Genomic DNA, 12,690 nt, shown 5'->3' with positions numbered 1-12,690 from the left:
CGGTGCTACTGTATTTTGGATCCAACATTAAACTAAGAAACTAAGAACACATTCTTAAGTCTGAAGAAGGGTCCCAACCCGAAACGTCACCTATCCATTTTCTCGAGAGATGCTGCCTGGCCCTCTGAATCACTCAAGCATTTTGTGTCTATCTTGAACTAAGACCCCATCCAGCCTCTCAGTTGGATACAATGGTCCCATCATAATCATGTCACATAATTAACGTCATTCAACATCACTGAAAATATAATGCTTCTGAAATCTGCCTGCATGCAGATCAGTTGCCATCATTCTTGTACTACAGTGATGACTACATTTAAAAATAGCATTTAATTGCATGTAAAGCAATTTGCAATACCCTGAGGTTATAAAGGCTGCTATATAAATGTACACTTTTTTAACTTGCCTTTCAAAGTGGCTGTGTTGACTTACTGCTCTTTGTTTTGTTTTTTTGCTGCATCATTAGGCATGTACCCAAGCTTTTCTTGTCTATGCCAGTTTTTTTAGTTGCCCATGCACGACTATGAATGATTGACAAAGAGTTTGGTACCCAGTCAAGTCCCAGTATACGCATTTATTGTAGCAGATAAAGCTGCCAATCTCCTTCATTCACAGATCTCTTGAGTTCTACAGCTCTTGTTCAGTAATTTATTTTTAATTTGGGCAAAGAGCCAACCTCCTACCAGGTCACTGTGGTTCTTGCACTAAGCAATTGCATTGCACAATGATAATTCAGACAGGCTCATACACACTCAGACTTGCGCATTAATGTTTGATCTATTTTTCTTCTCCATGCGCGAAACTGCATGGTGTTCATTTTATGTATTTTTTGCTACTGCCAGACTGAGGTGAGGCGCTGCTTGCTTGGGAGCTGGAGATGCTAATGTTTGTGCTGCTATTGTCAGATCTTTGAAGTATGCTGTGAAAGTAAAATAGTTGTATATGGTTTGATTATCGTTCTTGTTCTAAATCTGTGCAATTATAGAACATAGTACAGCACAGCAATGGGCCTTTCAGCCCATGATGTCCATGCTGACCATTATGTCATATTAAAGCTGCACATGATCCGTATCCTTCCATTCCGGCATATTCATGTACTTTTCTAAAAGCCTCTTAAACATTGCTATAGTATCTGCTTCCATTACCATTCCTGGCAGCACGTTCCCGACACCTACCACGCTGTTCCCGACACCTACCCTCGTTAAGACCAAAGTTGGATCCGCGAAGACTAAAAATGGTGAATTTATTATAGGGAACAAGGAAATGGCAGAGGAGTTGAAAAGCTACTTTGGATCCGTCTTCACTAAGGAGGACACAAACAAACTTCCTGATGTACTGGTGGCCAGAGGATCTGGGGTGACGGAGAAACTGAAGGAAATCCACATTAGGCAGGAAATGGTGTTGGATAGACTGATGGACTGAAGGCTGATAAATCCCCAGGGCCTGGGTCTGCATCCCAGGGTACTTAAGGAAGTGGCTCGAGAAATTGTGGACGCATTGGTGATCATTTTCCAATGTTCTATAGATTCAGGATTAGTTCCTGTGGATTGGAGGGTAGCTAATGTTATCCCACTTTTTAAGAAAGGCGGGAGAGAGAAAACAGGGAATTATAGACCAGTTAGACTGACATCGGTGGTGGGGAAGTTTCAGATTCAACTTTAATTGTCATTGTCCGTGTACAGTACAGAGACAACGAAATGCATTTAGTATCTCCCTGGAAGAGCGACATAGCATATGATTTGAATAAATATTTACATTGGCATATATACAGACATAGTGTTTTTCCTGTGGGAGGAGTGTCCGGGGGGGAGGTGATTGGCAGTCACCCAGGTACGTTGTTGAGTAGAGTGACAGCCGCCGTGAAGAAGCTGTTCCTGGACCTGCTGGTCCGGCAACGGAGAGACCTGTAGCGCCTCCCGGATGGTAGGAGGGTAAACAGTCCATGGTTGGGGTGAGAGCAGTCCTTGGCGATGCTGAGCGCCCTCCGCAGACAACGCTTGCTTTGGACAGACTCAATGGAGGGGAGCGAGGAACCGGTGATGCGTTGGGCAATTTTCACCACCCTCTGCAATGCCTTCCGGTCGGAGACAGAGCAGTTGCCATACCATACTGTGATACAGTTGGTAAGGATGCTCTCGATGGTGCAGCGGTAGAAGTTCACCAGGATCTGAGGAGACAGATGGACCTTCTTCAGTCTCCTCAGGAAGAAGAGACGCTGGTGAGCCTTCTTGATCAGAGTTGAGGTATTGTGGGTCCAAGAGAGGTCATCGGAGATGTTAACACCCAGGAACCTGAAGCTAGAAACACGTTCCACCGCCATCCTGTTAATGTGGATGGGGGTGTGCGTGCCGCCCCTGGACTTCCTGAAGTCTACAATGAGCTCCTTGGTCTTCTTGGAGTTAAGGGCCAGGTTGTTGTCAGCGCACCATGCTGCTAAGTGCTGGACCTCCTCCCTGTAGGCCGACTCATCGTTGTTGCTGATGAGGCCAATCACCGTTGTATCATCTGCATACTTGATGATGGTGTTAGTACCATGTACAGGTGTGCAGTCATAGGTGAAGAGGGAGTAGAGGAGGGGGCTCAGCACACAGCCCTGTGGAACGCTGAGTTCAGGGTGAGGGTTGAAGAGGTGTGCTTGTCTAACCTAACAGACTGTGGTCTGTTGGTTAGAAAGTCCAGTATCCAGTTGCAGAGGGAGGGATCGATGCCCAGGTTACCGAGTTTGGTGATCAGTTTAGATGGTATAATGGTGTTGAATGCTGAGCTGTAATCGATGAACAGCATTCTTACGTAAGTGTCTCTGTTGTCGAGGTGGGAGAGGGCGGAGTGAAGTGCCGTTGAGATGGCATCCTCCGTACTCCTGTTCTTGCGGTAGGCAAACTGATAGGGATCCAGTGTGGGGGGTAGGCAGTTTTTGAGGTGTGCCAGGACCAGCCTCTCGAAGCACTTGGTGATGATGGGGGTAAGTGCAACTGGGCGGAAGATGCTGGAATCAATCATAAAAGATGAAATAGCGGCACATTTGGATACCAGTCATAGGATCGGTCTGAGTCGGCATGGATTTACGAAGGGGAAATCATGCTTGACTAATCTGGACTTTTTTGAGGATGTAACAAGGGAAATGGACAATGGAGAGCCAGTGGATGTAGTGTACATGGACTTTCAGAAAGCATTTGATAAGGTCCCACATAGGAGATTAGTGGGCAAAATTAGGGCACATGGTATTGGGGGTAGAGTGCTGACATGGATAGAAAATTGGTTGGCAGACCGGAAATAAAGAGTAGGGATTAATGGGTCCCTTTCAGAATGGCAGGCAATGACTAGTGGGGTACCGCAAGGCTCGGTACTGGGACAGCAGCTATTTACAATATATATTAATTATTTAGATGACGGGATTACGTAACATTAGCAAATTTACAGATGACACAAAGCGGGGTGGCAATGTGAACTGAGGGGAATGCGATGAGAATGCAGGGTGACTTGGATAGGTTGGATGAGTGGGCAGATGCAGTTTAATGTGGATAAATGTGAGGTTATCCACTTTGGTAGCAAAAACAGGAAGGCAGACTATTATCTAAATCATGTCAAGTTGTGAAAAGGGGAAGTACAACGGGATCTGGGGGTCCTTGTTCATCAGTCAATGAAAGTAAGTATACAGGTACAACAGGTAGTGAAGAAAGCGAATGGCATGTTGGCCTTCATAACAAGAGGAGTTGGGTATAGGAGCAAAGAGGTCCTTCTGTAGTTGTACAGGGCCCTAGTGAGACCACACCTGGAGTATTGTGTGCAGTTTTAGTCTCCAAATTTGAGGAAGGACATTCTTGCTATTGAGGGAGTGCAGCGTAGGTTCACCAGGTTAATTCCCGGGATGGCGGAACTGTCATATGTTGATAGAATGGGGTGGCTTGTATACATTGGAATTTAGAAAGATGAGGGGGGATCTTATTGAAACATGATTATTAAGGGTTTGGACACTAGAGGCAGGAAGCAAGTTCCCAATGTTGGGTGAGTCCAGAACCAGTGGCCACAGTTTAAGAATAAGGGGTAAGCCATTTAGAACAGAGATGAGGAAACACTTTTTCACACAGTTGTGAGTCTGTGGAATTCTCTGCCTCAGAGGGCGGTGGAGGCCAGTTCTCTGGATTCTTTCAAGAGAGAGCTTGATGGGGTTCTTAAAGATAGCGGAGTCAGGGGATATGGGAAGAAGGCAGGATTGTGGATGATCAGCCATGATCACATTGAATGGCGGTGCTGGCTCGAAGGGCTGAATGGCCTACTCTTGCACCTATTGTCTATTAAAAACATCTCCTTAAAACTTGCTTACATCTCCATAAAACTTTCCACCCTCGTCCCAAGCTATATCCAAGTGATACTACTACTTTATGCGAAAGGTTCTTACCGATTACTCTATCCATGCCTCTCTCAATTTTATAAACTTCCAGGTCTCCCCTCAAGCCTCCGATGCTCTGGGGAAAACAATCAAAGTTTGTCGAATCTCCTCTTACCCTCTAATCCAGGCTGCATTGGAAAACCTTTTCTGTGACCTCTACAAAGACTCTACATCCTTCCTATAATGGGCCAATGAAAACTACAAAGAAAACTCCAAATGCATCCTAACTAAAGTTTTATAAATATGTAACATGATTTCCTAACCCTAACACCCAGTCTCCTGACCTATGAAAGTAAGCATACCATACACCATCTTTACCAGTGAATCTATTTGGGTTGCTACATTAAAGGAATTGCGAACTTGGATCCCAATTTGATGTCCTAGCACAGAAGGTCCATCATTTCTGAGAAGGTTTTTTCTTCACCCCCATGATACTCCTCGTCCTCTGAGGATCTTAACTTAGTTTCATTTTCATCCTCATTGTTTTGTACAATAATTTGAATTCTGGTGTACCAATGGAATATATAAATAAATGCCGTTGCCATTTTAAGCTCAGGATTCAACAATTGTTTGTTTGTCTGCTTTGATTATAGCTGAGGGAGCAATCTAGACCAGGATTCAAGAGAAACTTCTTGCTGGATAAATCATCTCTTGTGATCTTCACTGCCCAGTAGCATCTCTGAAATAAACAACTGGCAAATGGTTAATGGAAACAATTGTTTATTTAACAGTGAAAATCTGCTTTAATTCTCAACTAAACCATCAGATGTACCATAAGCGCAAACAGCTAATGGTGAACTGAAAGCCACAATCTTTTGATTGAGTACTGTTAAATAAGCTATGGTAATAACATTACTAAATTCATTAGTACACAGCTTGATAAAGCAATTCTATTACTTTCTTGGTGCACCTAGTGTTTCCCCGTTTACTAAATTTGGCTCCCTGGCCATCACGAAAAGAAAGCACAGGTTGGGTCTACCATGATTATATAGGGAATGCTTGGTCCTTCCAATATTCTCTTAATCTCTTGAGTGTCTGTTTTGCCATGCATATTCATCTGCATTGGGCTAAATGCAGGTTTACAATAGTTAACAGCAACCCCAAAGTAAACTTGCCAAATTTCCTTGTTGATAGGGAGAAAATACGCTCTTTTGTAAACTGATTTTGTGCAATGTAAAAGAAGCAATAGTTTCATTTCTTGTTTCCTGATATAACATTGAATGCTGGTGCTCCCATTGAGTACCATTATGCTATTTCCTATTGAATACAAGTAATGTGAATATCACATTGACAATGACTGATCTAAAACCAAAATGCTCTTTGCAATATACTAAAGTTGCATTTCATCTAAATTGTCGATATGATGTTTGGATTTAAAAAAATCACCCAGATTTGCTATGAATCCTCCAGAGTAATTTTTGGACAAATGGCTTAAGGCAAAACCCAGTTCTAATTAACTATGTCAAAATATGGCTATATTAAAATATACCTCAATATTTTGATGAACTCTGAGATCAATGTTGAGAACTACAAACATTTAGTTGCAACATATTTTTTATGACTCGTAAACTTGTCGACCTTTTTAAAGCAATTGTTGTTTCGTTGAAAGGAATATCTTTAATGCCAGTCTGTAAAAGGAAAGGACTACAGCAGAGCCCTCTAACCCAAAAACGTGTCAGACCCTTGTAGCAGCTTTCAGTTGTGATCTATTATTGTTAACTTTGATATCTTCAAACGGCCTAAAAGAATACCATCTGAGGGCTTACTTGGTCCTCTGATTTCTAGGTCATTAAACCTTTTTTTAAATTCAATTACTATAGACAATTCATAAAATGACAAATTGTAGAGCTGTCATTTTCTTTATAGAAGCTGCTGACAGTCATCAAAAATATTGTCAGTACGTTTTTGTGGAGTTTATTTTAAAAGATTGACTTTGAGTTGATTGTTAACCTTTCTAATGCAGAAGCAGTGTTCTGTCACACGAGGGGAATGCATCATTTTTAAGCATATTCTGAGTATTCCAAAATAAACAAAAAGTGTGAGGTTTTTGATTTCACTAAATCTGCATTCAGACATTAAACATGTATGAATTTCCAGCTATTTTTTCATGTCGTAATCCAAAAAATCTGTTTTTAAATTAACAAAGGATATTTGTTGCTCTAATGAAAATTAAATGGAGCATATCTAATGAACAGTTGGGTACAATTTATATTTCACAAATGGAATGACCTGATAACTCGCAAGCAAGTCGGTTTGCACAATTTACCAGACTAAATAAATAAGATAATAGAGATGAGAAATACTTACAAAATTTAATTGTGAATACTGCCAATATCACTTTAAAGTTAATTTTCAATTGAATGATCAACGGTATATAAATGCGGGAGAAAAAGTGTAATCACAGTTTAAATATGTTAGAATTGGTGGAATTACCAAGATTTTAATTGGAGATGAAACGAAAGAAAGAAATACAAGTAAATTCATAATACAAATTAAAATTTTAGACAAAAATTTTATTGACAATCAACTTTACAAAGAAAATGTTTACTCGCCATTTTGACAAGTATTAAATGCCAAATTTACTCTGCAAAATATTGATGAAATCATTCTTGTTGTAAGACTGCTTTCTGTTAGTGTCAGACTTTCTGACAGTCAAATTATGGGAAAGTATTTTAAAAGTCAGATGTATTACTGACTTTTGGTTCCAGATAAATTGAACGAGCATCTATACCTCACAGAAACTATAAGGCCCAGTGTGACAATTGTTTGGCAAGGAATTATTCAGCTTTTCCAGACACATATATCTGTAATTTTAATGCTTGGAATTTTATTTATTAATACCTAACCAAATTCTTTTATGTGCTTACACTTACAGAGGAAGACAGATATGAAAGCTACTCACGGATGTTACTGAAGTATTTTGTAGCAGAAGGTATTGTTTGTGGACATTCTCTTCTCATAGCATCTGCCAAAGATCATCCAGAAGAAATATTACAGGTACTGCTTTGGTTATAAAATAGCATTTAGCTTTGAATATTATGTTAGTATATCTTGCTTCTAAATAATGATGATCAATTTCACTTGGTATCTTTGCATCACCTCGTCTGATTTGAATAGAGTTATCAATAAATTAAACAGAAAGTATGTGAGAAGATGCTGATAGTTAACATTTTAATTCCTCACTGATAACACACTAGATTAAAAAAAACAGTGAGTTGTAAATTAAACAGGAACTTAAATATCACCAAAGAATCAGTAGGTTGGAGCTCGATACCAGCTTATTGAGTTGCACTCTTGAAATAATACTTTTATTAATAAAGCAAAGGGAAACAAGGGATGAAGTAAAATACTTTACCCCATTGTTGGAGAGGAGATGTCGATCTGCTCTGTTGAGATGTTTGTGAATAATTCTTAAAGCTGGCAACAATATTGTTAAGTAATCCCGGGTACCCAATTAGTTATTCCTTTGTTGCTGTTTAGTAAGGTTTACTCATTAGGTTGGATCATATAGATATTTATAAAAGTTTTTTAGAACTTCTTGGATTAATAATTTTAAAAAAATCAAACCTGCACTCTTCCGGGCCAATTATATTAAATGTGGTGCCCTGTGGAATTAAAAAATCATCTTTCACAGCGTCGAGTTTTCCCAGAGCTCTTTAAAGCCATTAAAGTACTTCTAATATGTAGCCAATAGCCTATCTGAAATGTACGTGAAAAAGAGTGTGATAATCATGTTGTTTCATTAGTTAAGGGGTAAAGCTATTCATCAGCATTTTGGGGAATAATTCCACTGCTCTTTCAGATGATGCCGTGTTATCCTTAATGTTCACTTAAAGGGCAGCGGGAACTTCATTTTCCAGTCTCATTTGAAATATGTTGCCCCCAATCAAGCAGCTCTCTGGAGAGAGAGTGAATAATTTTCTGTGTTCAAATATCTAGATGATGATTTAAACCCACATCCTTCTGACGTAGACAAGAGTGCTACCAGCTAATCCACACACACAACTCTCATTTTGTGAGATTATGAAAGTTCCTCATCATGCAGTTCATTTAAATTATAACGTTGATTATAATTGTATAGCATTGATTAGACAGATAGTGCTTCTTAATTCTTCAATGATACAATTCTGTCATAATACAGCATAATGTCAGGTCCATTGTCAAAAGTGTCAGTAATATCATTCATTCTGTTCCTCAAAACCTATACGGTGTCTATTTTTAGATTCAATTAGCCAGTAAATTATTATAGATGATCCTGGGTGTTGTGCACTGTGACTTTGAATGTGCAATTGCAAAGATCATGTTGCCTCTAAATAGTATCTTTCATGACTCAAGAACATCCGAAAATGCTTTAAGTTTAATGAAGCACGGTCACAGTAATAAGATAGGAATGTTTGCAAATTAATCATCTAATGACATTGTGTGCAAGATATTTTCTAACCTCAGTAGCCGTGGAGAAGTTCTTGCTAATCCTCTTAAAGTACTGCAGTATGTGTGATTACATTATTCTCATGAGTTAAGTTGCATGATCAAGGATTATGACCCTGTAATAATGTTGAAATAGTGATATATTTTCAAGTCAGGACGATGAGCATTTTGAGAAGAACTTAAAGGTGGCTGTGTTCCCACAAGCCTAAAATATGAAATTCTACATCTTGGAGATTCAAAAGTTCCTGTTAAATAATTAAGGCAAGAATTAGCTTGGTCTAGTTTAGAGTTACGGAGTGGAAAAGGCCCTTCGGCCTACCGAGTTCGTGCCGATCAGCGATCCCCACATATTAACACTATCCTACACACACTAGTGACAATTTATAATTATACCAAGCCATATGTCTTTGGAATGTGGGAAGAAACCGGAAATCCCAGAGAAAACCCATGCATGTCACAGGGAGAACGTACAAACTACGTACAGACAGCATAGTCTGGATCGAACGGGTCTCTGGCCCTGTAGGGCAGCAACTCTACCACTGCGCCACCACGCTGCCGCATTTGCAAAGCAGTTAATGGCAGCATGATATAGCTAAGCCTCTGATTATTGATTATCTGCCAGTATGTTGAGTTTTAGTGGGGTGTGACTTTAAACCTTGGTAACAGAATTTAATGTAAAATGAAACATGAGAGATTGCAGATGCTGGAATATGGAACAAAAATAATCAGCTGAAATAACTTGGATGGTCAGGTAGTTGTGGAGAGAAATAGCAGATGACAGTTGGGACCGTTCTTCAGACTCTGAATGTAAAGAGAAAGTGGTTTGCTTTGTTGGAGATGGCCAATATCTGGCACATTCATAATACAGATGGTACTTGTTAACAGGTAAACCTAAATGTTAGTTTAAAGCAGAAGATGCTGGAAATACTCCGCAAGTCAAGGCTCCATCATTGGGAAGAGTAAAAAGATGCAATGTTTCAGGTCAGCGACCCTTTGTCAGAACTGAACAGGAGACAAAGGAAGCTAACAAAGCTGCAGGGAGGGTGGGGCTCAGGTATGTGTCTGATGGGTAAAAACCGTGTGACCATGGGGATAAGTTGTAAACAAATCATCTGATCAAGTAATGAAAAGTTAAAGAGTGGGAACGTAGAAAAAAGAATAAGATAGTTGAGAGATGCAGAGTGTGATGACAGGCCCAGGGGGTCAGGTTGTCTCTACATCGGAGAAATCAAACACAGATTGGATAATTGCATTCAGTCTACGAGGTGACCTTGAGCTTCCCGTCACCAGCCACTTTAATTTCCCATCCCATTCCCACACTGACCTACTGATCTGTGGCCTCCTGTTTTGTCATAGCAAATGCTAATGCAAGCTTGAGGAACAGCATCTCGTCTACTGCATGGACATGTTGCAGCCTTCTGGACCTAATATTGAATTCTATAATTTCAAGTACTTGGGTATCTCAGGCTATGTCAGTCATCCATCTGTAATATTGCTCAGCTTGTTGTTGTCTCGTTCCTTTTATTCTCTGGGAATGGAGGACATGACCAGCTTAATCTTCTGGCCCTGTCCTCTCACCTAGACAGAAGATGGAGAGAGTTGCAAATGCAATGGTCTTTTGTCTACGTTCCCACTCTCTTAACTGCTCCCATTTATTTATTGGCCAGATGACCTACTTTACAACTAATCCTCATGGTCACCCCAGTTATATCCTTTCAGAGACATGCTCTTTCCCAATCTCCCCAAAGCTTTACAAACATGTCTATTTTTCAGTTCTGATGTCAGGTCCATAACCTGAAATGTTGACTCCGTTCTTTTCTCAGTAACGACATTTCCAATGTCTCCAAGATGGTATCTTCAAAGTGGCGGCTGTGGATGGTGAAGGGGAAAATCGCCAGCAGCGGACTGTCAGCGGTCGCCTCCCAGGAACTCGGAAAAGCACCCTAAAATCCTGTGATTAGCTCGAGAACTGGGGCCCGACGGACTGTCTTTGTGAACAGAAGCGGAGTGGCGGCTGCTAAAAGTGAAAGAAACCACAGTTACGGTGGTCCGGTTTCGTGATGTAGGTGGAGGCCGCAGAATGCCCTGCAGCAGCCAGATGAGCAGGCGAATTGAGGGCTACTTGCGGCAGATGCACGGAACGGCGATGGAAATAGCTGATGGCATAGTGCTGGGTCAGGCTGACCTCTATTTCATTGTTGCAATGTCCCCATGATGCCAGGATTTAAACTAAGAAAATAAGAATTGCATAGCTCTTAAGGCCACAATTGAATATTTCAGAGACTTGAGACTTGCAAGATGGTGCTGGAACGTGGCTACTCCTGCATGCTGTTCCAGGAGAGGATCTATTGTACTCGTGTAAAGTGTGATTTGATATTATTCTGAACAAGCTTTTCACTGTATTTCAGTACACATGAAATAATAAACAAAAACTATATTTCATGTCCTGACCCTTCATCTTCTTCAGAACATTCTTCATAGATGCTGCTGACTTTCCTCGTGCATCCAGCATTTTCTGTTTTTAGTTTATTTTACCAGCATCTGCAGTTGTTTTGGTCCAATCCAATCACTGCTTGTTTGCTGGCTCCACATTCTCCATCCTTATTTATCAGGTACTTAACAAAATCTCACGTCAATTCTCTCTTGATAATTTTTCCAAAGCAACTAATAAGGCTCGTCAGACCAGATTTTACTTTTAAAATCCATGCTACCATATATCGTACTCGATTATTTTTGGCAGGGATTCTTTTATTTGTTCTCAGCAGTGCTAAGCTGACTAGTCCATCTCTCCCTCAGGATGTGTATTATGCCCCTTCATTAAATATAGATACTGTGTTAGCTATCACGTGCATCTCGCACTGTGACTTTTCCTCACAAGTTTTAAATTTGGCAACAATGCCTGTGCTGACTTTCCATTCTTAATTAATAACTTTTTAAAATAATTAATGCAATCCATCTGCTTACGGTGAAGGATTTACCAGTCCACAAGATTAATAATTGGGAATTCCATTCTGCTGTTGGTTCTGTTCCGCATCATCAGTTGAGTACGCAAATCCATTCTGAAGCCATCCGATTCAATTTACTGTATAGGAAAGAACTGCAGATGCTGATTTACACCGAAGATAGGGACAAAAAGCTGGAATAACTCAGCGGGTGAGGCAGCATTTCTGGAGAAAGGAAATAGGTGATGTTTTGGGTCAAGACCCTTCTTCAGATTGAAGAAGAGTCTCAACCCAAAGCATCACTTATTCATTTTCTCCAGAAATGGTGCCTGATCTGCTGAGTTACTTCTGCTTTTTATGTCTATCTTCCATTTAACCTACTGACAGTACAACATAGCATGATGGAGAATGGCCACTTTATTATTCTTGCATATTGGAAGATCACAAATATAAGGAGAAAGGATAAAAACTGGGAACTGCACATCAGTTAGCCTGACATCAGTACCAAGAAAAATGCTAGAATCATTAAGTGGTAGAGGACATTAAGAAAATAATAATTATAGATTATAGAACAGGGCTGGGACAGTGACAAAGAGCTGCTGCCTCACAGCACCAGAGACCTGGGTTCAATCCTGACTATGGATGCTGTCTGTACAGTGTTTATACGTTCTTCCTGTGACCCCGTGGGTTTTCTCCGGGTGCTCCAATTTCCTCCCACATTCCAAAGACTTGCAGGTTTGTAAATTATTTGACTTCTGTAAATTGCCGTTAGTATGAAGGATGTGAAACTGGGATAACAGAACTGACGTATAGGTGATTGTTGGTCTGCATGTACTCTGTGGGCTGAAGGGCCTGTTTCCCCGCTAACTAAAACTAATACTAAAACAGTACAGCACAGGTACGGGCTCCTCGGCCTACAACAACCCACAA

The 12,690-nt window shown here is 40.5% G+C and overlaps 1 protein-coding gene across 4 annotated transcripts in view; it reads left to right on the top strand.

The window, feature by feature from the left end:
* The window catches only part of elp4 (elongator acetyltransferase complex subunit 4), a 180,217-nt gene that overhangs the window by 18,395 nt on the left and 149,132 nt on the right, over window positions 1-12,690 (top strand). For 3 of the 4 annotated variants that reach the window (XM_033038791.1, XM_033038789.1, XM_033038790.1), the window contains exon 3: window positions 7,266-7,387. In XM_033038791.1, the coding sequence (XP_032894682.1) occupies window positions 7,266-7,387 (122 nt within the window). Of the gene's footprint in view, window positions 1-4,517; window positions 4,683-7,265; window positions 7,388-12,690 lie in introns of all 4 variants that reach the window. The other variant, XM_033038792.1, reaches the window with a different exon arrangement.

Source organism: Amblyraja radiata, chromosome 20 (assembly GCF_010909765.2).
Source record: "Amblyraja radiata isolate CabotCenter1 chromosome 20, sAmbRad1.1.pri, whole genome shotgun sequence".
Lineage (NCBI taxonomy): Eukaryota > Metazoa > Chordata > Chondrichthyes > Rajiformes > Rajidae > Amblyraja > Amblyraja radiata.
This window is presented reverse-complemented; position numbering and strand designations above follow the sequence as displayed.